This window comes from Trachurus trachurus, assembly GCF_905171665.1.
Source record: "Trachurus trachurus genome assembly, chromosome: 7".
NCBI lineage: Eukaryota > Metazoa > Chordata > Actinopteri > Carangiformes > Carangidae > Trachurus > Trachurus trachurus.
The window spans coordinates 33,967,843-33,994,769 of NC_139901.1; the positions used below are offsets into that span (position 1 = coordinate 33,967,843).

The 26,927-nt window shown below is 40.4% G+C and overlaps 1 protein-coding gene across 1 annotated transcript in view; it reads right to left on the bottom strand.

Moving 5' to 3' along the window:
- Positions 1-25,713, bottom strand: part of ada (adenosine deaminase) — a 35,397-nt gene extending 9,684 nt beyond the window's left edge. Inside the window, exons 1-6 of the mRNA XM_083975353.1 lie at positions 25,590-25,713; positions 17,706-17,767; positions 15,621-15,743; positions 9,765-9,908; positions 8,978-9,093; positions 4,842-4,966 (exon numbers count right to left, since the gene is read on the bottom strand). Coding sequence (XP_083831479.1) covers positions 4,842-4,966; positions 8,978-9,093; positions 9,765-9,908; positions 15,621-15,743; positions 17,706-17,767; positions 25,590-25,637 — 618 coding nt within the window. The 5' untranslated portion in view covers positions 25,638-25,713. The remainder of the gene's footprint in view (positions 1-4,841; positions 4,967-8,977; positions 9,094-9,764; positions 9,909-15,620; positions 15,744-17,705; positions 17,768-25,589) is intronic.
- Positions 25,714-26,927: the final 1,214 nt, after the last annotated feature.

Genomic DNA, 26,927 nt, shown 5'->3' on the forward strand with positions numbered 1-26,927 from the left:
GTTACACAACCTCACAGCTAATTATATTTATGACCCATTCATGAATTATTGTCCAACTCTTCACCTTAAAGGACGTTTAAGTGGTTTGTACTTTAACTTCATTGTCACACAGGTTGGAGTTAATGATCGCACACACACCTACACCTACACACACACACACACACACACACACACACACACACACACCCTACACACACACCTACACCTACACCTACACACACACACACACACACACACACACACACACACACACACACACACACACACACACACACACACACACACACACACACACACACACACCTACACACACACACACACACACACACACACACACACACACACACACACACACACACACACCTACACACTGTTGAAGCGTTTACATTCAGACTTTAGAGTTAATTTAACTTCTACACTGTGACTACACTGCAAAAACTCAACATCTTACCAAGAATATTTGTCTTATTTCTAGTCAAAACAAATCTAATTCTATGTAAAATCAGACTCATCACCTAAAAAGCAGCTTGTTTTTAGACACTTTTTACTTCTTTCAAGCAGATTTTCACTTGAAATAAGTAAAAAAATCTGATAGTGGAGCAAGTTTTTCTTTCTTATTACAAACACAAAAAACCTGCTTTCACTGGCAGATTTTTCTACTTATTTCAAGTGAAAATTAGTTTGAAACAAGTGAAAATGATCTAAAAACAAGTTAATTTTTAGGTGATGAGTCTTATTTAAAGAGGAAAGAGATTAGTTTTGACTAGAAATGAGACAAATATTCTTGGAAAGATTTTTTTTTTTTGCAGTGTACATTACCCAGGATGCATTGCAGCAGCCCTGATGATACTGTTCTGTGTCTTGATGTATAAGCTGATGGTGGTGGTTGTGTTGTTGCCATAACGACTGTGTTTATTATGGCTACTCTACCTATCTTCCACCTTCTGTTTCATTTTCATATCCGAGCGATAACGACGTTTTTATCTCGAACCGAAGCGACAGGACGACGACTTTGTATTAAACTGATTAATCTGCCTCGTTCATTATGGTCTGGCAGGCAGAATCAATCACTTTTACTGTGGTTTTCTCCGAATTAATCAATAGATTCTGTCTGAAAAGCAGATTGGATTGTTCTGAGAGGCCGTCGGTCGCAGCCAGGCTATAAGAGGAAACCGGTGTGTGAGTGTTTACGGTGTTTCTCACTGAGCTGTTTCCAGATAAAGATGTTTAGCCCTCTATGGTACCATGTTGCCACCACTTTTTGGCCTGTCACATCTCCACAGTTCATCCCATTTAATGCTGTAATACTTTAAAAAAGAGAGGAGACCTTAGAGAACCAATAACAATGCTTTAATTTATCACATGACTTAAGAAGCCACACTGAAACCCCTTTTTTGCAGACTTTTTCAAAGGAAACAAAATATATTTACACTAATAGATTAGTAAATTTAAAGCAGAAGTGAGTGATCCGGTCGTTTTCGCTAATGCTGCGTTCCAGGCAGGCTTTTGAAATCGTAAATTACAGCTTCAAGTCACAACTTACGACTTTGTAGCGTTCCAGGCAACCCACTCGTGTTTTTCCGACCTGTTTTACCGGTGAAAGTCACTATAACGGCCACTCGTAACTTCTGACCCGTGAACTCGTACCAGATCGAACTGGTACCACTTCACGGTCGGAAAAATACGAGTTTCCTTGAACGCACCATAACAGTCCTCGTCGCTACGTCACCACATTCACGGCGTTCCTTGGCTGCACACACAGCCCTGCATGCCGTTCTCTCTCCTCATTGGATAAAAACTGTAGGATACGATAAATGTTTTCTCTTCGGCTCAGAGCAGAGCAGAGGGACTGACAGACCCGTGTTTCAGTCCAAACACTCTATGTAAGTGATTGCTGTCGGAAGATATAACTATTTAAGACTTATATTAACACAAATATATCACTTACTTCTGCTTTAATTTTTAATAGTTCCACGCAATTTATTTACTTATTAAATAATGGAACCTTGTTAAAATGCACCTGTTGCCTGAAAGCAACAACGTACCATTATAGAAAATTGCAGTGTTGCCTTGAGGCGACAGTGGACCATTATGGAATCAACATTGCATTATGAGACTATGGTAGTGTGTGTTTAGGTGTAAATATAATGTTCAAAAACATGTAATTCATCATAATTTTGTTTTTTATCCTTAATAAATGTGATTTTGGATGCAGTAAAGTAAACATCAGGCTATTATGATGATGATGAGGAAGATGAGGATAAGGATGAGGCCAGTGAAGGTGAAAGTCTACAGAGACTGCTGTTTCTAATACAGTAGATGATGAACCGTAATAGTACTACAATGTTGCTACAGGAAACAAATCCCCAAAACTTCCAAAAATAAATAATTTTAAAAAATGTCTTTAGATTATGTTTATTTAGTCTATTTTGAGACATAAAAACACTACAAACATTTTTTCCCCCACTGGCATCATGATGCAGCGTACCATAGAGGGTTAACACCTTCATCGCTTTGATGGAGACGATGACATCGATGTTGATCAGTAAACGTCGTGTCAGTCAAACAACAACAGCAGAAACCAGTTCCACTCGACCAGCAGAAACAAACACCATCAGTCACAGTCACGGCTTCTTTAAGGAGGAATGTGAACCAGAGCCTCAGAGTTCAACAGGTTCATGGAAACACATCGTTGTGTTAATTGTCCCTTTAGACTCCCTAAGAAAAGTCCTATATAAATGTTATGTCTTATTGTTATTATCAAAAGTTTACAGCTTTACAAAAAAAGTGCAGATAATATTCAAGGCAAACTGCAGGACTGGTGAAAAGATGATTAAAATGCGTTTTACTTTACATGGTAATTAATTACATTATAAATTATAATGTGGCTTGAATGTCTTTTTGCACTTTTGTGTAAAACTGTAAACTGTTGAGAAAAACACACCCAGAGTTTTTAAGGTCAAAGGTCACCTGACTAGAAACAACAACAAATGACCGAGCAGCAGCACTTCCACCTGTTTGGATCTAAAGTTTTATTTTATTATTATCATCTGGAACAAAGAATGAAATGTTCAGATTTTTTTGGCGTTCGATAGAAAAGAATTAAAAGTTGACCAAATTTGGTAGCAAACATGAATATATGAATCATGATTTCAGTCTAGATATTTCAGTCTGGACCAAAGTTTTGGATCAGATCAACATTTCCCACTGTGTTATCTGGAAAATGAACGGAAACCGTTTCTCACTAATATTTGATGCTTGGCTCTCGACGTGTTTTTTTATCCTTTGTCCAGCCACCGTAAAAACACAGCTTCAGATTATTTCTAAGAATCCTGAACAGCAGCCCCCCCCCCCCAGGGATCAGTGTTCATCTAAATGGACGGCTGGATTCCTGAAAGTTGTTGGTGCGATAAGCTGCAGCCATGTTTCCATCGGCCTGTGGGAACTGGAGGTGAAGTCTGGGACTGTAAAAACCTTTTTATAACCTTGAAATGACTGTCAATAAAAAAAAATATTTTAAAGGGATACACCAACATTTTTTCTTTTCGTGTCTTGCCTCACTCCCAAGTCCATGACCAGCAGATAGACACCATCCTTTCCACTGTGCGTGCAGTAACCATGGAGATAGAGCCGTATCACCGTAATTAGCTTAGCTCAAACACTGGAAATGTATGGGTAGTGTTAGCCTGCCTCCACCTAAAGTCTCTAATTAGCTTAGCTCAAACACTGGAAGTGTATAGGTAGTGTTAGCCTGCCTCCACCTAAAGTCGCTAATTAGCTTAGCTCAAACACTGGAAGTGTATGGGTAGTGTTAGCCTGCCTCCACCTAAAGTCGCTAATTAGCTTAGCTCAAACACTGGAAGTGTATAGGTAGTGTTAGCCTGCCTCCTACCTGGGCTGAAATCAGCAGTCAGAAGCTGATTTCATTTTAGCTCTAAACTCTGTAAATATTTCACTTTATCAACATTTCAAACATGTTTAGGCGAGAAAGTAGCCGTTTAGATCAGCAGTGTGTCGTTAATTTGTCTAAATACCAGCTGAATTCGGCGCTACTCAAGCTAGCCGTTGTGACCAACGCACTTCCGGTTACTTTCACAAAATAAAACACCCGTTGCCCTTTACATACAGAAAACCATGACGATAGAATTTGTGCTTTTACTTTGAAATAGGAAGCTAATCTACCCTCGATGTAGCTAGCTTGAACCAAAATAAAGCGTCTTTGCTTGAACCCTCCGTTTTGACCGATCTCGTCCCGTTAGCGGCATTTGACCGCTCAAGATGCCTTACCGGAGAGTTTTGTCAGCTCTGAGACGAAGATCAACCGTCGGTTTCCATTTAGAGTTGCTGAAGAGTTTCTCTGATGACTTTAGGTGGAGGCAGGCTAACACTACCCATACACTTCCAGTGTTTGAGCTAAGCTAATTAGCGACTTTAGGTGGAGGCAGGCTAACACTACCTATACACTTCCAGCGTTTGAGCTAAGCTAATTAGCGACTTTAGGTGGAGGCAGGCTAACACTACCTATACACTTCCAGTGTTTGAGCTAAGCTAATTAGCGACTTTAGGTGGAGGCAGGCTAACACTACCCATACACTTCCAGTGTTTGAGCTAACAAACCTGACACTAAACACTCAGCTCCTCCTGAAGCAGCAAAACCAGTTGTTGATGAACTGACCTCAACATCTTAACCTTTAATTAACGTTACTGTCGTTTCTTGCGGCGTTGCGTGTGACGCTGTAATTAAAACGTATAAGAGAGAGAAAGAGAAAGAGACACACCTTTTTAATCTCCCTCATGCTTTGACACACACTCTTTGTGCGGACTGGGCTCATGTTTCTCACCTCGTAGGCGTTCCTGTGGCCGGGGTAGGCTTCGCAGTTGAGCGACTCGTCTCCCGCCAGGTCGATGGCGACCACGCCCTCGTGGCGGTATTTCTTACACAGCTCCACGATGTCCATGGACCAACCTGCAGGGTCAAAACACACACACATTAACACACACGCAGGTGACGGATGAGTTTGATGATGCTGTCTGAGCATCGACACAACAACGACACAACAGCAGCAGAAGGCTACCCAGCATGCATCAGTGATGGGTTTGGTCTGACTGGCAGAGATCTTTAAAAGTAGGAGGGATAGCCCTTTAATTTACAGGCCGCTAATTATGTGATAATGTCAAGAAATAACAAGTAATGACAAGTAATTGTGTCTAGAAATAATGGTCAATTTCATAGTAGTAATGCCAAGAAATAATGATTGATTGTGTAGAAATAACCCACACTGCAAAAACTCAACACCTTACCAAGAATATTTGTCTTATTTCTGGTCAAAACAAATCTCATTCTACTTAAAATTAGACTCATCACATTTAAAAAGCAGCTTGTTTTTAGACACTTTTTACTTCTTTCAAGTAGATTTTTACTTGAAATAAGTAGAAAAATCTCTTAGTGGAGCAAGTTTTTCTTTCTTATTACAAGCACAAAAATCTTGCTTTCACTGGCAGATTTTTCTACTTATTTCAAGTGAAAATGTGTTTGAAAGAAGTGAAAATGATCTAAAAACAAGTTGATTTTTGGGCGAATTATTTTAAGTGGAAAGAGTTTAGTTTTGACTAGAAATGAGACGTTTTGACAAGAAATAAGACAAATATTCTTGGAAAGATTTTGAGTTTTTGCAGTGCAGATATATCGGTCAATTCCCATTTAGGACTTGGTGGAGAATAATTCTGTCCTTTCCCAAAAAATCCAAAGCATGAAAAGCATCTTTAGCCTTTATGAAAAACATGACAATACTATGAAATCGACCGTTATTTCTTGACATTATCACGTAATTAACGGCCTGTAAATTAAAGAGTAAACGTAGGAGTTTGACTTTGTTGGAAAATGTGCTTTTAAAAAAACTTTAATTTGAATGGACAGAGCCTGAAGCTGTCAGTGCTTCAGATAATGGTGTCAATGTTCAGTCTTCATTTCATTTGCATTATCGCTTCTATCAACATGACATGTATTTACATAAACACGCACAATGTTACACAACGTCCCAGATCATCATCATCATTATCACACACTATCTGAACATTACACAACAACAGCTTGTGTAAGTCGATGGTTTCCTAAAAATAGCAGCGTTTCCGTTTATAATGACAAAATCAGATGTTCTCCAGACACGTGAAGACGAACGACATGAAGGTTTTGCAACATGATGGATTGCACTTGGCGGTTTGTGTTACAGAGGAAACAGCTGCACGGGCGGAGCAGAGCGCATACAGATACATACAGTACTACATTACTACTACTACTGCTGTGACTCTGGTACACACACTGCAAAAACTCAAAATCTTTCCAAGAATATTTGTCTTATTTCTTGTCAAAATGTCTCATTTCTAGTCAAAACTAATCTCTTGCTCCACTGTCAGATTTTTCTACTTATTTAAAGTGGAAAATTTGCTTGAAAAAAGTAAAAAGTGTCTAAAAACAAGCTGCTTTTTAATGTGTTGAGTCTTATTTTAAGTAGAATTAGATTTATTTTGACTAGAAATAAGACAAATATTCTTGGTAAGATTTTGAATTTTTGCAGTGCAGTGAGTGAACAACTAGCTACTGCTGCAGTTAAAGGTTTCCCAACACTAAACCAACCGGCAGTAATAGTAGGATACCAATATAGCACATGTTATTACTACTGTCCTGTGAAAACCACGTATCTCCAGAGGAACAGAGCAGCTCTCAGACGTGGAACTAAACATATTTAAAATAATCCATAGTCCTGCAGACTGAGATGGATCGCTCCTACTGTAGATGTTCAAATCTTAAAAAACCTCTGGATGAACTCAGAACAGTCACGTCCATGTTCTTTTATCCAGAAGAAGCCTCATTAGTTCAGATGTGTAATTTGTCCTGTACTCTTTTGTTGTAAAGGGACCATGTAGGCCTTTAATATTACGCATAAATGGTAGCCTACTACTTAATTGTACCAGACTCGACTTGCTAATGGTTTCTCCATCCACTATAGTTGTAGGCTAGTTTAAGTGCTAAATGTTTGCAAGAAAGAAAGAAAGAAAGAAAGACAAAGTTTAAGTGCTAATAAGCTAGTTTTAACATGCTAAACTATGGCTGTTTTCGAAACCGCATACTACCGTACTACCTACTACATACTGCGTTAGTATGTAGGTATACTGCATACTGAATGTGGGATTCAGTCTACTACTTAAGCAGACCAACGCCGTTATCATCGCAGTATGCAGTATACGAGTTTCCCAGAATGCATTTCACGGCAACCGGTAGCAGTAGCTGTAAAACAGGCTAAAAGCTGTTTTATTTCCTGCTCTAGAGCTGTTATTATGTAACTTTAAGTTTTAATATTTTTTCATGTGAGAAAGTAACTGTTTAGATCCCAAATATACGGCCAGTTGATCCAAACGACGGCTGTTTAAAAGTTTGCTCCGATGTTTTTCAGAGAAGTGAAGCTCCACAGCAGCAGAGCTGCTCGGCCGGCCAACCTCCGTCCTCATCCCGGGGGAGAAAACCATCGCTAATTAACTTACCCGCAGGTTTTTAAAGGTTTACCACCGGCTGGTTTAATTATTTTTAGGAGATAAATGTTGGTCTCATTGATGAAATCTAACAATTGTGGCTGTAGCATTAGTTTGTTTGAATGTAAAGTGAAGCTTCTTGTGTGTGAGCAGCGCTGCCTCGGGGCTCTGGAGCCTAACGTTACGTACAGAAATCACCACATTTACAAAAAATAAATATTTTACAATGAACCGATCAGTCTGCATTAAGTTTTATTTTATTAAACTATAGTTACGGTACACGGCTACACTACTGTCTTTGGTTACGCTCTGGTTACGGTTAGATGTCAGGGGAGCATTGCATTGTGGGATACAGTAGGCCATGTAGACTGGTCAGATGCATACTGGAAATATTTTCCGAATCAGTACGACATCCGGGAACTTTTCGCATACTGCAGATTTTGCTTTTGTTCGCATACTGCATACTACATACTACATTTTGGCCAAATCAGTACGTATAGCTAGCAGTATAGTATGCGGTTTCGAATACAGCCTATTAGCCTACTTTTTTACACCTTTGGTAAACTTAAAAAAAAAAGTGCTTTATAAATAAAGTTTGCTTTGACTTTGACTAAAGTAGGCTATAGTAAAAACATTGCACCTTTTAGCTTCAACATGTTAAACTCGTCATCATGAGCATGTTAGCATACTGATGCTAGCATTTTGCTTAAAACACTACGTTAGGCCTACCGGTACTTGTAAAGGGATGATGTATAATATAATAATATTAAGCTTAAATGACACCATTTAAAGCATTGTACCAGAGTTATAGGAGCCAATTTACATCTGCACTTCCTTGACAGTCCATTGTGACACCTGGGAACTATTTTAATTTGTGGAAAAGGGGCATAATATAGCCTATGTCTTTGACAGTTTGACTCGACTTTGACTAAACTAAGATAGTAAAATTACACCTGCTGTTTAAACTATACTGATGGCAGCATTTTGCTTAAAACATTACGTTAATGAATTAGACTTAAGTTACCTGTAATTGTGCTGTTATATTTTGTTGTGATCTCTGTACTATTGCAGTTTATCTTTGTTGTAAAGCACTTTGTGATTTTATCTATGAAAAGTGCTATATAAATTAAACATACTTACTTACAAAAAGAAGGAAAAGTATTTTTTTAATCCATTATTTTCATTCTAAAAAAATTCAACATGACCTAATTAGGAGATGCATGGTTTTCACTGGATGTTCTGAAGCAACAATATGAATCATCAGCCATAATCGGAACATAAATAAGTTTATAATAGACATGAACTTTTCTTGGTGTGCTGTGTTTTTCTGCTCCCGCTCGTTATGTAAGAAGCCTGAGCGAGGAAGAGCTTTCAGGAAAGAAAACAGTTCAGTCAGGAGCCTTATCTCACAAGGTTGTTTTGGTAGACGGGAGCGTGAACAGTTCATTACTTGGCATGTGGCGCATGCAGCATAGAATGGACCTGGCTTTGATATTGAAGGCCTTCTCGCCCTCGCTGAGGCCCTGGTTCACCAGCTGCACCACCTCGTCCGGACTCACGTCTCCTCTGGGTGCAGACACAAAACACAACATGAGACAAAAATACAGAGTTTCCTTCCTTTAAACACTGCAAAAAATTCAAAATCTTACCAAGAATATTTGTCTTATTTCTAGTCAAACAGTCATTTCTAGTCAAAATAAATCTAATTATACTTAAAATAAGACTCATCACATTGAAAAGTAGCTTGTTTTTAGATGATTTTTACTTGTTTCAAACTAATTTTCACTTGAAATAAGTAGAAAAATCTGCCAGTGAAAGCAAGTTTTTTGTGCTTGTAATAAGTGTCCACTGTCAGATTTTTCTACTTATTTCAAGTGAAAATAGGCTTGAAAGAAGTGTCTAAAAACATACATAACTATGTATGTATATGTATAAATACACTTTGCAAATTTTCCACTTTAAATAAGTAGAAAAATCTGACAGTGGAGCAAGTTTTTCTTTCTTATTACAAGCACAAAAAACTTGCTTTCACTGGCAGATTTTTCTACTTATTTCAATTGAAAATTAGTTTGAAACAAGTGAAAATGATGTAAAAACAAGTTCATTTTAGGTGATGATGATATTTTAAGTGGAAAGAGATTAGTTTTGACTAAAATTGAGACATTTTTGACAAGAAATAAGACAAATATTCTTGTAAAGATGTAGAGTTTTTGCAGTGAAAAGCACAGTTCACTCACTCTGTCTGGTTCCAGGGGATGGGCTCTACTTGGGTGTTGGCCAGGAAGTGCGGGCTGTATCTGACCTCCACATAAATCACTCCCTCCTTGGCTTTGTCCTCCACAAACTCGTAGGCGATTCTCTTGATGGCGTCTCTGTCTCCACTGAAACACAACAAGGAAAAACAATGTTATAACCTCTGGCTCTGCTGAGCAACCGGTCAGTCCCAGTGATAATAAAAGACAACATTAGTCAAAGCTGATCGCTTATATAAACTGTGATGGATTATTAGACTGTTGTCAGCTGCTGCAGGATGTGGAGAGATGCAGCAGGGGACCGGTTGTCTATGTTCTGGATTTCATCACTTTATTTCAGCTTTTGCTTTTGCTAAATGATTATAAACAGGTCAATAAGCCCGACCCCAACCCTTAGATATTAAAGATTAAATAAATATAACACATGAAAGATAAATATAACGCTATCCAAAAATAGAAGTTCACAGTCACAGCTTGTCATCTTTTTCTACTAACCACTGACTTAATATATTAATAATATCCTTATTTAATTAATGTCCTGGATCTGAAAACACACAGGGCAGCACATGATGTCAGCTCTCTCTTTGACCTAGAAGTTTCATTCTTGATTATGTTAAAATCCAACAAGCGATCAGTTAATCAATCAGACTACACTGCAAAAACTCTAAATCTTTCCAAGAATATTTGTCTCAAAATGTCTCATTTCTAGTCAAAACTAACCTCTTTCCACTTTAAATAAGATCAGCTAAAAATTTACTTGTTTTTAGATCATTTTCACTTTTTTAAACAAATTTTTACTTGAAATAAGTAGAAAAATCTGCCAGTGAACCACGTTTTTTGTGCTTGTAATAAGAAAGAAAAACTTGCTCCACTGTCTGATTTTTCTACTTATTTCAAGTGAAAATAGGCTTGAAATAAGTGTCTAAAAACATACATAGTTATGTATGTATATTAGGGGTGTCACGATTTCGATTTTTTATCGAAATCGATCGAAATTACGTCACGATCTCGAGCATCGAAGTCAAAGAGAGGATCGACGATCCCCCCCCCGCAAAGCTACAACTGCCCGTTGTCCCCATTGCGCACCAAGAGTCTTGTCAGTCACTGGTCCGAGTTCTCCTTTACTTTTTATTTCGAGACAACACTCGTTCTCTCTCTCTCTCTCTCTCTCTCTCTCTCTCTCTCTCTCTCTCTCTCTCTCTCTCTCTCTCTCTCTCTCTCTCTCTCTCTCTCTCTCTCTCTCTCTCTCTCTCTCTTTTTTCTTTTCTTTTTTTTTTTACCGGCGGTGTCAGCTGATGTGCCCGTCTGCAGCAACCCAAACAAATGCACATGTTGACCGGCTCTATTCCAGCCACATGATTGGTTCGGCGCAGCGCAACTCTCAATATCATTGGCTATTTGCCAAAACATGGATGAATGAAACCTGTCGACCACGTCTCATATTTCTATCGAAGAAAAGTTATTTCACAATTTATAGCGTTTTATCACCCAGCCCTGGTGGGCTACTGTCCCCCTCCTACCTGGGAACAGGAGGGAGACACAGCTCTAACTACACAACACCGACAAGCACTGAGAGCCGCATGTTGTGGTGACGTTATGAGATAAAAACATTTAAAAAGAACCCGCAAATAATAAGCCGACGAAAAGGTGCAACTTGCCACTTTTTGTCGATGTATTATTTGCGGGGGCTTTCGGGGGATCTGGTGACGGTGGAGGATCCGGGACTGATTGACTGTGGGCACCACCAGTCTGATCAGGACCTGATCATGGTCCATGGCAGCGCTGCAGCTGCAGCACTGCCCCGCTGTCACATGACTCTCGCGTATCAGCGCAATCTCATTTACATTACATTAAGCCGACATCAGGAGAATAATGACGCAAGGGTAAATTAATGAAAATAAAATTATGATAATGTACAGATATAAATATATTTGTTTCAAAACCTTGGGGGCAATTTTGGCCCCTGGATCATGATTTTTGGGGGCATGTTACCTTTATATATGTAAAGAAATTATTTAAATGTGACCATTAGTGCCTAATGTGATACATTATGGAAATTGCATCACTTATATGTATCCCATCTTTTGAAATAAGATTTACTGTACAAAATTTGATGAATAAAACCAATGATCGTAGACTAGACTAGTCTGAAAATAGCAAAGGCCTCTGTGCTGTAAGAAAAAGAAAAAAAATCGAAAATCAAATCGAATCGAGGATTTGGAGAATCGTGACACCCCTAATGTATATGTATATGTATATGTATAAATACACTTATTTTAGGTATAATGAGGTTTTTTTTGACTAGAAATGACATTTTGACTAGAAATAAGACAAATATTCTTGGTAAGATTTTGAGTTTTTGCAGTGTAGACTCAGAGAATGAATCAGGAGCTTGTGTAGGGAAGCTGGATCATTTTTGCATCTTTAATGGTGACGACCGAACTACACAACCTACAGGCCGATTCATTTAATTGATAGAATAATCAGCTGGTAATTAACATCCCTAACGTCCCTGTTGAACCTGAGATCATTACGTCACACGTCTGTCTGCTTCTGTTTCCTTTAACTCAGCATCAGTTTCTGTTTCCACAACAACACGGCTTCCAGCAGTTACACTGCAGCTGCTGAATGCTCATCACACACTGAAAGCCTGTTGTTCCTCTCAATGACACACACACACACACACACACACACACACACACACACACACACACACACACACACACACACACACACACACACACACACACACACACACACACACACACACACACCACACACACACACACACACACACACACACACCATGACCAAGCTCATACAGCAGTCCTGCATGAGCTGCACTCAGCCAGCAGCTTCCACTCAGCCTTGATACAGAGAAGAGTCGATTCAGCAACTGGCCTCTATGACCTCTACAGACCTCTACAGACCACTACAGACCTCTACGACCTCCATAGACCTCCATCTCCAGCTCATCAATGTAGTGTCTTATTTTTTACTTTATTTATTTATTTAAAAAGGACAGTGTGCAGTGACATTAATTATTGAGAAAAATAAAAAGTTGGCTGCACCAGATTTAGCGGAGCCACTGTAGTCCTCTGGGGTAACATGGGGTACTTAAAGCAGAAGTAAGTGATATATTTGTGTTAATATAAGTCTTAAATAGTTGTATCTTCCGACAGCAATCACTTCTATAGAGTGTTTGGTCTGAAACACGGGTCTGTCAGTCACTCTGCTCTGCTCTGAGCCGAAGAGAAAACATTTATCGTATCCTACAGTTTTTATCCAATGAGGAGAGAGAACGGCATAAAGGGGCAGTCCTCTCTGTGTGTGCAGCCAAGGGACGCCGTGAATGTGGTGACGTAGGGACGAGGACTGTTTTGGTGCGTTCAAGGCAGCCCGTAACTCGTGTTTTTCCGACCTGTGAAGTCGTACCAGTTCGATCTGGTACGAGTTCACGGGTCAGAAGTTACGAGTGGCCGTTATAGTGACTTTCACCGGTAAAACAGGTCGGAGAAACACGAGTGGGTTGCCTGGAACGCTACAAAGTCGTAAGTTGTGACTTGAAGCTGTAATTTACGACTTCAAAAGCCTGCCTGGAACGCAGCATTAGCCAAAACGACCGGATCACTTACTTCTGCTTTAACAAATACAACAAGGATTTTGACAGACAAACGATTGCGACAAACATGGCAATTAGAAACTACGTAAGTACATAACAACATGACAGTTTGAAAGCCTACCTGAAGTGCGCTAAGATGTTTCTAAGTAATTAAATGAGTAAAGTATTCAAGTGAAATAAAAAGGGAATCAAGTGCATGAGTTTTACATAAAGTGCAGAATATTCAAGTACATAGGATATCACAAAGTGCTCACTGATCAGTGCAATTAAAGTGCGAAGAAGAAGAAAGGACCAATCATTATTAGTATCATTCTCAATCAGCCAGTTGAGCTAGTGACCTATAATTCCTGTATTGAGTCTAGGCGGCCGTTGTTGGAGGCTTTTAGAGACTGAGAGAGTTCTGGTCTTTTCTCTGTGACTGGACGACCACCGACTGTAAGACACAACGACACCGGAAAAGCCCCAACAAACAGCTTCACTCTCCCTTTAGTCTGGTCTCCATGGTTACAGTAATGATGTTGCTCCTGTCCTGCATGGCTGGCATTTAAAATCACTCTCCCCTCCTCCCTGTCCTCCTCCTCTTCCTCCTTCCTCCTCCTCCTCCTCCTCCTCTTTCTCCATGGTGACAGTAATGATGTGTTTCTGTCCTGCATGACTGGCATTTAAAATCACTCCCTCCTCCATGGTTGTGTCTGAAATCCCTCCCTCATTCCCTCCTCCCTCCTCACTATATAGTGAATTCAATATAGTGACTCACTGGTCAAATAAAAAAACACTTTCGGACCCTTAACAGTTAATGACGTATTACATCGTGTAATTAAAACGTTCCGACCATGGATACAACCATGGTAACGGCCGGTGTAGCATAGACCTACGGATGTGTATGTACCAACATAAAGAGGAGTAAAGCAACATATTAAGCGGTATATATATTTAAGCATCAAAGATGTTCAATCAAACCCACACAGTTTGAAACAATGTTCAAAACACACACAGCCAGTGTCACAATTAAGCATAAAGTCCGCTAGCTTAATGCTAACGTATAATGTAAAACACCATAGACGGGCTAACAGAAATTAGCCTCGCTATCCAGAGTCTGTGGTCAGTTTATAACGCTTTTTAGGAAATTTGTTCTGACGTTTGTTGTGGGAGTCTGTGGAAGCGGCGACCGGACAACTCTGGCAGCTGGACACATTTATTGAGGCTGCTGCACTACTTCATTTATTTGGTAACTACACCGGTCACTACTGCATTTATTTGGTAGCTACACCGGTCACTACTTGCATTTATTTGGTAGCTACACCGGTCACTACTTCATTTATTTGGTAGCTACACCGGTCACTACTGCATTTATTTGGTAGCTACACCGGTCACTACTGCATTTATTTGGTAGCTACACCGGTCGCTACTTCATTTATTTGGTAGCTACACCGGTCACTACTGCATTTATTTGGTAGCTACACCGGTCACTACTTGCATTTATTTGGTAGCTACACCGGTCACTACTTGCATTTATTTGGTAGCTACACCGGTCACTACTGCATTTATTTGGTAGCTACACCGGTCACTACTTGCATTTATTTGGTAGCTACACCGGTCACTACTTGCATTTATTTGGTAGCTACACCGGTCACTACTGCATTTATTTGGTAGCTACACCGGTCACTACTTGCATTTATTTGGTAGCTACACTGGTCACTACTTCATTTATTTGGTAGCTACACCGGTCACTACTGCATTTATTTGGTAGCTACACCGGTCGCTCTGGGTCGCTGTGGTAACGGCCATCTGTGACCGCAATGCATGATGGGATATCTTGCTCCGGTTAGTGACCATCGGATGTTCACTACATTTCGCGGTGAATTGTGGGATAGATTCAGTCACTAGATAGTGAACATTAATAATCACTGAACATTCAGACGCCACTACAACAACTGGTCACTAGATAGAGAGGAGGGGGGGACTACACACTCCTGCTGCATCATAACCAGAGTCAGTGTGTGTGTGTGTGTGTGTGTGTGTGTGTGTGTGTGTGTGTGTGTGTGTGTGTGAGATAATCAGTGTGACTGGACTTCGAGCCCGATCGTAAACATTCCTGAGACACTAACGAGGTCGACCATGACTCTTCGCCCCCTCGCCGTCGCCCGACCAGAGAGAAAACACCTCGGACAGTTCAGTTATGAAACGTGAGTCGTAGTCGTAGATCAGTCGACACTTACGCAACCACGTGCATGTACTCGGCGAACTTTCCCAGGAACTTGGTGAGTGTGGCCGGCTCTTCCAGAATGATGAGCGCTGTCATGTCCTCCACCGAGTCGGCCGGCATCGAGATACCGCGTCTCCTGGATGGACGGACAGACACACACCACAGAGTCAAGGACAGAGCTTTTATTTACTACCACACCGGCTTTTATTTGGCCGGTAGTGAGATTATATTTATATTTTAACTGTAGAGCTGCAGCTGAACATGTTGAAGCAGATTCACATACAGAGAGATAAAGCTGCTTTAATTGACACTTAAAGGGATAGTAGCCTTTTTTTTTAAAAAGTGGGGTTGTATGATCTACAAATAGCCCCTAAGTGCTTTAATTGCAGTAGAAGACTCTCTGCACTCCTCCCGTTAGCAACGCCAGCCCATAATAGCCCTGCCCAGAGATTTACAACATACAGTGTTGTGAACAGACCCAAAGAAACTGCCTATTTTCACGGCCTAAAAGAGGTTTTACCTGAAAATAAAATACACAGTTCCATTGTTCGCTATAATATAATTTTTTCCAGCCCTTCAAAGTGCAGGAAAAACACAGTTTTTATTTGGACCTAACCAACTCACGTATCCCTCCGCCCAGGGTTAGCGCCCGCCGATCAGCAGTTGGTTAGGTCCAAATAAAAACTGTGTTTTTCCTGCACTTTGAGGGGCTGGAAAAAATTATATGGAATGTGTGTATTTTTTTTTCAGGTAAAACCTCTTTTAGGCTGTGAAAATAGGCCATTTCTTTGGGTCTGTTCACAACAATGTATGTTGTAAATCTCTGGGCAGGGCTATTATGGGCTGGTGTTGCTAACGGGAGGAGTGCAGAGAGTCTTCTACTGCAATTAAAGTACTTAGGGGCTATTTGGAGATCATACAACCCCACTTTTAAAAAAAATGATACTATCCCTTTGAAGAGACACAGAGAGTGATCTTTCAGCTCGTTATTCTGGTTTCACAGCGGCTCTGTTTCCATTTACTTGTCAATCGAATTATCTGAAGATCACTAGAAAAGTAAAGTGCAAAAGTGTGTTTCCATCTCGGAGCTCTGAATCAAATTAAAATCTGTGCGTAACACATTTATACATTAATACATTTCTTGCATTTCAAGGTGTTTCCAGTCATTTTTGCACTGAAGTGTGACGAGCCTTGGAAACCACTGAGCAAAACGAACGCCAGTTAAGTTAAATTGGCTTTTTAGCAAACATGGTGATATTGCTAGTTATAGTTTTTAAGTTTTTAAGTTGAAGTTATAACAATGCTTACAGTTTGTACTGTACCAGCTAACTGCGACACACCAAGCTGTCGGTGGTGTGAAAACACCTCGAGTTAAGACTCTTCTTGTTACGCCTTCTTTCTTTTTTCTTTCTCCCGCCACCATGTCTTTGAAAAGCCAGAAATACGCAGCAAAACTGACATAAAACGTGATCGCAATTCACATTTATCCAGAAAAGCACTGTTTCCATCAGTATTTATCACATAATAATCCTTTTATCATGACATTTAATCTAATTTTACTGTTTCCATCAGACATTTTGGTAACACTTTACTTGAATAGGTTTTCATAAGATTGACATAACAGCTGTCATAAACATCAATGAATACTTCTGACAGCTGTGGTTAAGTGTCATTCGGTAAGTTATGTCACTTTTGATGCAAAGTTGACATTGTTTGAGACTTTTTTGTTCTGACAACTTGACATAAAGACAATTTAAACTGTCATAGCAGACCTAATAGCCAAACTTTAAAAATTATGTCAAGTTGTCAGGACAAAAACATCTCAAACAATGTCAACTTTGCATCAAAAGTGACATAAGTTACCGAATGACACTTAACCACAGCTGTCATAAGTATTCACTGATGTTTATGACAGCTGTTATGTCAATCTGATGAATACCTATTCAAGTAAAGTGTTACCGTTTTACATTTTTAATTCAAGACGACTTAATAAGCATTAAAAGGTGTGGAGATGGAAACAGAGCTAGTGAAGCTGCAACATTACTGTAATACTTCAGCTTCTCGTCGTCTAATGAGATGAAATGTAAAAGCGACTCACTTGGCGACGTCGAGGATGGTCTGCACTCTGATGGCTCCGTCCAGGTGCACGTGCAGTTCCACCTGCGGATGATAAATGATAATAAATGTGGGTTCAATCAATCAATTTGTTTATTTCGGTCATGTCAATTTAAATCATCATCATCACACTTCATCTTAGTTCAAATAATACAATACACACATGGCCGAAAGGGAAAGCGGGAGAAGCTAAAGCTGATCTAGTCCCGCTCCCATTACCCACAGAATAAAAATCTTTATCATAATCATTTCTTTTCTTTTGCTTTTTTACATTTTGACATAACATTCTTTTACTTATGACATTTTGACATAACATGTTACAGCAGTAGGTAGTAGCCTATACAGAGCTGCAGTCTAGCTCTAGACAGTACATACAGATTACATGTGTGTCCATATTAGTCCGTCCTGAGTGAACAACAGTCTCATCTTGTAGCCTGACATGTCACAAAGTCACAGAGTCACAGAGTGGTCCAATCGACAGAGAGCAAAAGTCCAGTGTACTGATTATTTGTTGGGATGGTGTGAGAGCCCTTTTATGCCATTTTTCTTTCTTATATATTCATCCGTCTCCTCTGTAGCCTTCGCCGCGTTTAACTTCGCCATATCCTTTTGCCGGGTTAATGTCATAAAGACTCTCAGTCATGTTGCAGCAGCAGCAGCAGCAGCAGTGAGTTGAGCTGCAGCTCAGCTCTCTGCTCTGGCTCTGCTCCATCATGAATGCATGTGTGCGCGTGACTGGGCAGCGAGCGGCGGGCGGGAGGCCGGAGGAGCCAGCGAAGGGTCAGAGAGGAGTGAGAGTCCTGGCTGCACTTCACCCACACAGAGCTGATTGATCTGTGCAGATGACACCCAGAAATATCTGCTGCTGCTCCTCCTCCGCCGGCAGCAGCAGCAGCAGCAGCAGCAGCAACGCCCTCAGCCCGGCTCTTCAGATTCAGACACTGCTGACTTTACCTTCTTCTTGTGCCTTAAAGGGATAGTTCAACATTTTGGCAAATTGGCCCATTGCCATAATCCCTATAGTCATAGCAGTAGGTTCGTTACCTTTAATTGTCGGTGCAAGCTGTTTTTAGAACGGCGGAGCAGAGCCGTGAGCTGTTCAGAGCTACGCTACGGAGGCTCATTATGGGATTTCTTGGTTTCCCTCATCAAACTCATCAAATACACAATCCAACAACTCCACAACGCTCTGGTGGACAAGTTGTGACCTGCACATTCACCACGCTATGAGATAATAACACAACGTTACCACACAGAGTTGTTGTAGAGGGAAATTCAGAGACTGATGATGAAAAACTGTCCCTGAAGGCAACGCGCATCAGTGGTTTTGCATGAATTTACCTCTAAGAAAAAGAGAGGGTTGCCCACACACTCTTAAAGGAGGTAACAGTGATTTATTTAGCACTTGCACAAACGTTTTCGACCATGTGTGGTCTTCATCAGGTGCCAACAGAACAAAGGAACGCACACCCATACAGTATATAGGGTCACAGGTGTGTGAGGTCCAATTAGGTGAGGAGGGGCAAGCCTGAAGGTAAGGGGCACATCCTTCAGCTTACTTATATATGGGTGTGTGCGTTCCTTTGTTCTGTTGGCACCTGATGAAGACCACACATGGTCGAAAACGTTTGTGCAAGTGCTAAATAAATCACTGTTACCTCCTTTAAGAGTGTGCGGGCAACCCTCTCTTTTTCTACGTTGCTTTTTTATTGCCCTGCACCTCAATAGCCTACAGCATGATGTGCGTATAAAAACCTCCTTTTTCCTGAATTTACCTCTAAAACAACTCTGTCTGGTAACGTTGTGTTATTATCTTGTATGGCAATGGGCCAATTTGGCTAAATGTTGAACTATCCCTTTAAAGATGGTTTAGATTTTAGATCCAATCATCTTTTCTTTGTAGCTGAGGAGGAATAATGTAAATATCAAGACACATGGTTGTTATGAGGACTGGGACTGGAGACTGTGGTGGACTTGGACTCGGTCTCTTGACCACGACACGAAGCTGCAGCTTCAAAAACAACTTCATGCACTGCAAAAACTAAAATCTTTCCAAGAATATTTGTCTTATTTCTTGTCAAAATGTCTAATTTCTAGTCAAAACTAAACTCTTTCCACTTAAAATGAGACTCATCACCTAAAAATCAACTTGTTTTTAGATCATTTTCACTTGTTTCAAACTAATTTTCACTTGAAATAAGTAGAAAAATCTGCCAGTGAGGAAGTTTTTTGTGCTTGTAATAAGAAAGAAAAACTTGCTCCACTATCTCAAGGAAATTTAAATCGAATGCAACTGGACTTGGTTATTTGTCTAGGAAGACGTTTCACCTTCATCCAAGACGCTCCACTATCAGATTTATCTACTTATTTCAAGTGAAAATCTGCTTGAAAGAAGTAAAAAGTGTCTAAAAACAAGCTGCTTTTTATGTGATGAGTCTTATTTTAAGTATAATGAGATTTGTTTTGACTAGAAATTACATATTAACTAGAAATGAGACAAATATTATTGGTAAGATGTTGAGTTTTTGCAGTGTGAATCCGATTTCAAGTTCAGAGAGTGTCGTTTAGTGATGAGTCGTGTAGATCTGAGAGGAAGAAGACGATGACTCAGACTTGAGTAACTGGGACTCCCCCTCAGTCACCGTCCTGTGATGTGTTCATGTTGTGTCTTTGTCTTTTCATTCATGTGAAGTGAGTGAGTCAGTGACAGTAACAGAGAACAAACTCACAACTAAAAAACAACAACTGTCACAAATGTATGAAGCTGTGTGTTGTGTCATTCATCCATCCAGCTGCTGTTACCGCTCCGTCCTTATATGGTCACAAGGGCCATATAAGGCGAGGTGTGGTTCACCTGCCACAGTCACCTGGCTGTCAAAGTGCTGACACACACACACACACACACACACACACACACACACACACACACACACACACACACACACAGACAGACAAACACACACACACACACCTACAGGCAGTTCAGAGTCACTGATCAACCTGTTCACATGTTTGTCTCAACAACAACAGGAACATTATTATATTAATCATGTGTTTCAGTGTCGAACACGTTTAAACTTGTTCTATAGAAACAAACTGAAGTTTCTGACTCTGGTTTTAAAACTGTGAACTACAGAATAAAAGTCAAAGTCCATCGAGGAATCACCGTGTTTATCGTTTAAATCAGCACAAAGAAGCAAAGTCTAAACACTCTGGTCTTTGGTTGTGTTTCTAAAAACACACCGAGGTAACAAAGCTGCGTGTGTGTGTGTGTGTGTGTGTGAGTGTTTACTGTTTAAATCTGATATGAAAGTGAAGTGAAGCAGCTGTTGAACTTGTTTTAAAGGGATAGTTCAACATTTTGGCAAATTGGCCCATTGCCATAATCCCTATAGTCATAGCAGTAGGTTCGTTACCTTTAATTGTGCAAGCTGCAAGCTGTTTTTGTTTTAGAGGGAAATTCATGCAAAACCGCTGATGCACGTTGCCTTCAGGGGCAGTTTTTCATCAACAGTCTCTGTATTTCCCTCTAAAACAACTCTGTGTGGTAACGTTGTGTTATTATCTCATAGCGTGGTGAATGTGCAGGTCACAACTTGTCCACCAGAGCGTTGTGGAGTTGTTGGATTGTGTATTTGATGAGTTTGATGAGGGAAACCAAGAAATCCCATAATGAGCCTCCGTAGCGTAGCTCTGAGCAGCTCACGGCTCTGCTCCGCCGTTCTAAAAACAGCTTGCACCGACAATTAAAGGTAACGAACCTACTGCTATCACTATAGGGATTATGGCAATGGGCCAATTTGACAAAATGTTGAACTATCCCTTTAATCAGGGAAGCATGTTTCCATCCAGAACCAGACTCTGTTAAAACCCCCTCGTCTTTTACATTCTCTGCTTTTAATCAACATCACTCAACAACGTCGTATCATAACTCATAACAGCCTTTTAATTAAAGAGCAGGATTGTATGAGGAAGTGTCAGTGCCACGTCGTAATCCTGTGTGTTTCTCCTTCTTCTTATCTTTGTTATTCATTTTCTGTAAAAGACTCGATTTGATTCCTCCTACAGTTTAGAGAAAGAAAACAGTATATAGGCCTATAAAAATCCGGCTTCATTGGGATCGCTGCTATGACTTTTCTCAGTGGTAAACGCAAATAACTGATGTGAAACTGTGAATATTCTTCCAGACTGCAAAAACTCAAAATATTACCAAGAATATGTGTCTTATTTCTAGTCAAAACAAATCAAATTATACTGAAAATAAGACTCGTCACATAAAAATCTGCTTGTTTTTAGACACTAGCAGATTTTCACTTGAAATAAGTAGAAAAATCTGATAGTGGAGCAAGTTTTTCTTTCTTATTACAAACACAAAAAAACTTGCTTTCACTGGCAGATTTTTCTACTTATTTCAAGTGAAAATTAGTTTGAAACAAGTGAAAATGATCTAAAAACAAGTTAATTTATAGGTGGTGAGGTGAAAAGAGTTTAGTTTTGACTATAAATTAGACATTTTGACAAGAAATAACACAATTATTCTTGGAAAGATTTTGAGTTTTTGCAGTGCATAGAGACTGAATGGGAAGAGGTTTGATTGGTTTGTTGCCTCTGGTGATACAGACCCACCAGTGTTTGTGACACAATCAGTAAATTCATCAACGAATTCATTAAAAATTTTTAATCTTATTCAGATTTTTTTTCACCAAACACACGTGTCCATGAGCTGTTAACTCGACTGTTTCCTGAGAACGACCACAACAACATCATTAAAGTAACCAGAAGAGTTTTGCTGAGCGACACAAACACAAACACAAACACAAACATCGTCATTTCTCATATTAAATCCAGACGATGTTGTTGATAATGAGCTGCTTTAAAGGGATAGTTCAACATTTAGTCAAACTGGCCCATAGCCATAATCCCTATAGTCATAGCAGTAGGTTTGTTACCTTTAATTGTCGGTGCAAGCTGTTTTTAGAACGGCGGAGCAGAGCCGTGAGCTGCTCAGAGCTACGCTACGGAGGCTCATTATGGGATTTCTTGGTTTCCCTCATCAAACTCATCAAATACACAATCCAACAACTCCACAACGCTCTGGTGGACAAGTTGTGAGCTGCACATTCACCACACTATGAGATAATAACACAACGTTACCACACAGAGTTGTTTTAGAGGGAAATACAGAGACTGTTGATGAAAAACTGTCCCTGAAGGCAACGTGCATCAGTGGTTTTGCATGAATTTCCCTCTAAAACAACTCTGTGTGGTAACGTTGTGTTATTATCTCATAGCGTGGTGAATGTGCAGCTCACAACTTGTCCACCAGAGCGTTGTGGAGTTGTTGGATTGTGTATTTGATGAGTTTGATGAGGGAAACCAACAAAGAAATCCCATAATGAGCCTCCGTAGCGTAGCTCTGAGCAGCTCACGGCTCTGCTCCGCCGTTCTAAAAACAGCTTGCACCGACAATTAAAGGTAACAAACCTACTGCTATGACTATAGGGATTATTATGGCAATGGGCCAATTTGCCAAAATGTTGAACTAACCCTTTAAAACTTTGGTCTCTCATCAGCTGCTCCAGATGTTGGAGGATCTACTTCCTGTCTCTTGGACTCGATCATTTGGAAACTGAAGGTGTTTTGTGTTTTGTTCTGATGATGTGAACAACCTGAGTGACTCATAAAGAAACTGATTGTAATTTATCACCTGTTAATAAATAAACGTGGTCAGTTTGGAGCCACAGCACATCCTCATCCAGCTGTGGTCCAGATGTTAAAACACTGACATCATGTTTCTACTCTTCTTGTTTACGGCAGAAAACAAAGTTTGTTAGTGAATCTCATCGGTTTACTGCTGTTTGTCTTATGCTGAAAGCCTGATGTGTGTGTGCGACGCTGCAGCTGCTATAACAGACCGACAACATCTGGATTACTCATCTGCAACATGAGGAAATCCTGCAGCAGTGTGTGTTCTGTATACGACACCACACACACTTCCTGTTACTTATATAAGTCGCTAGTAGAATTTATCGTAGTTTTCATCGACACCACAGCAGCGAGAGTGTGTCTGAGTGTGTGTTATCGTGTAACAGCGTCTGATTGGCTGAGAAGCTGCAGACACATGTGCGATAATATCTGACAGTGTTTATAAGAAACCGATCATTGATATTGATCATTGATCAGCGATGGAGCCGCAGATCGACTGTTGCATGAAGTCGATATCACGGATCGGTTCATGTGGCTTCATGGTCGCTCATATTTCATATCGGAGAGCAGAGAGAGATCAACGTCCCGATCGGTTCATCTTCTCAGCTCCTTCTCATCATAACACCATCTCTCTCTTTTCATTTCCTGTTTTTCTCTGTTACACAGTCGTAAAAACTGCAGATTTTGGACGTTTGAGGACGAGACAGTGATTAAAAACAGAATAATATCTACAGTATGTTTATAAATATGATACATGTTGATTTAGAGACATGTCAAAGACGGTTTTTTACCATTAAATCCATATTTTATTATACAATTAACCAAATTAAATTATTGATAAAGGGGAATTTCATGAGTTACAGCTCTGGCTATAATCTGACCAGTGATGAGTTTCTATTTCCAGCCTCTCAGTTCTCCTTCCTCTCAGTTTTGGCTGAAAGTTAAACGAACCGACATCATTTATAAACTTTATAAACAGACTGATCAATAATCAAACTGCTCCTCCCTCTCATCAATCACCAGGACGACATCCAATAATAATAATAATAATGACTGTGCAGCAGGAGCAGATAATGAGCTGGTATCAGTTCTACTACACAAATTAATATGTAATGAGATTACACACTCCTCCCTCACACACACACACACACACACACACACACACACTCCTTGTTCTCTAACACTGAACCACTTGTTTCCTCTTATCAGCACTGACTAGATGCTGTACACACACACACACACACACATGTACACACACATGTGCAGGTGCTGCTCGGTCCAAAGGGCGGATTGTTCCTTTATCACCTGCAGCTTTAACGCTGCTGCACTGCAAAAACTATAAATCTTTCCAAGAATATTTGTCTTATTTCTTGTCAAAACTAATCTCTTTCCACTTTAAATAAGACTCATCACCTAGAAATTAACTTGTTTTTAGATCATTTTCACTTGTTTCAAACTCATTTTCACTTGAAATAAGTAGAAAAATCTGCCAGTGAAAGGAAGTTTTATGTGTTTGTAATAAGAAAGAAAAACTTGCTCCACTGTCAGATTTTTCTACTTATTTCAAGTGAAAATCTGCTTGAAAGAAGTAAAACGTGTCTAAAAACAAGCTGCTTTTAATTATTATTTTATTTATTATTGTTTTGACCAGAAATTACAAATAAGACAAATATTCTTGGTAAGATTCAGAGTTTTTACAGTGTGTTCAGACTCTGTTCTCTTCATGTATTCATGTAGACAGGAGGACAGGCTCATACAGGTCTACACACACTGTTACATACCACACACACACACACACACACACACACACACACACACACACTGTACACACTCAGCTGAAGCCGGCTGCCGGTCACATGGTCTCCTCCTCTCCAGCCTGAAACCTTCCTCGTTTTAACACGAGTGGTTGAGTTGAGAAGCAGCAGAGAGAAGCTTTTATATCTGTACAGTCTCAGTCTGTAATGTGTCTCTCCGTGGGACAGTTTATGTCTCAGTGTCTCTCTGTCTCTCTGCTCGCTGGGACACAACGTGCGTAAAAACCTCTCAACAAGTGCGCTGGGTTCGGTTTCCTCCACCGCTCTGCTCCGCTGCTCCGTGTTAAATGATTCATGGAGGTAAAGGAGGAGGTAAAAGGAGAAGGAGAAGTCAGACAGTCACAGACCTTGGGCTTGTCGAACACCACTGGTCCCGGTGCTGAGGTGTGGTCCATGTTGTCGGAGAGGAGGCTGCTGCTGGTGGACAGTCTGCGGCTGGTGGCTGACAGGCTGCTGGTGGCTGACAGGCTGCTGGTGCTGCTGCACAGAGCGCTGAGGACCAGAGGGCCGATGCCCCGCAGCGCGGCGCCGCGGCCGCTTATAAGCAGCATGCTGCCTCCCCGCGCGGACACGGACACGCCTCTAGTCTCTACGCAACAGCAGAGAGAGGGAGAGGGAGGGAGAGAAACTCAATGAGAAAGCGGAGGACGGTGGAGATGGTTTGGAGATGCGGAGGCTCTGGTCCGGTGTGTGAGTCCTGGTCAGTGCAGCAGGTGAAGGATTAACGCTCCTTCATCATGGCGGCGGCCGCAGCAGCAGCAGCAGCAGCTTTGTGCCCATGTGATGACTGAGAGCTTTATACCTCCGGGGTAATTAACTCTGTCAACCTCAGTCAACAGCAGTGGTGGACAGTAACGGAGTACATTTACTCGAGTACTGTACTCAGGGCCGGTCCCTGGTATAACCCCTCTATGCGGTTGTTTAGGGCCACAGCCGTTAGGTGGGGGGCCACATGATCAGAAAGGTACCGGGTTCATCAAGTCATTTAAACATCCTGAGGTCTGCACGTGCAGCTATGAGCTTTATATGTAATGTGAAGTCAATATTCAGCTTCTTTTATCTCACATTTGAGACATTTGGTGAAAATAGAACGGCAGAATAACAACATTTGTGCTCAAAAAACAATCTTACAAAATGTCATTTTAGACTTGTTTTCTACACGTATCTATTACTGTATTCATATCCTATTTCAAGCACCAAAACAGTTCATTCTCATGACTGAAGGAGTGTTTTCACAAGGGATTTGACATTTTTTTTCAAAAAGCAGACCTCAAATTTCCAGCATTTGGCCTAAATTATTTCTTTCTACAGTGTTGTAGGACAAACTGGCCTCAGTGTGCTTACAGCGGAGGTTCTAATATTTAGACATAAAACACTTGAGTATTGTTACATCTGCAAGTATCTTAAAAAGATACATTTAAGAAAATATGTAAAAGTGGAGAAAATGGCCTCAAACCTCAGAGGGATAAACACGTCTGTATTCAGTTTTAACCAGTGATTTGGTGTTTGTCTTAGAGTGCAGGGCCACAAACAAAAACCTTGTTTAGGGGGCCACCAACATCCTAGGGCCGGCCCTGACTGTACTTAAGTACATATCCAGAGGATTTGTACTTTACTTGAGTATTAGATTTCTTTGGTACTTATTACTCTTACTTGAATACATTTCCAAGACAAATATTAGTACT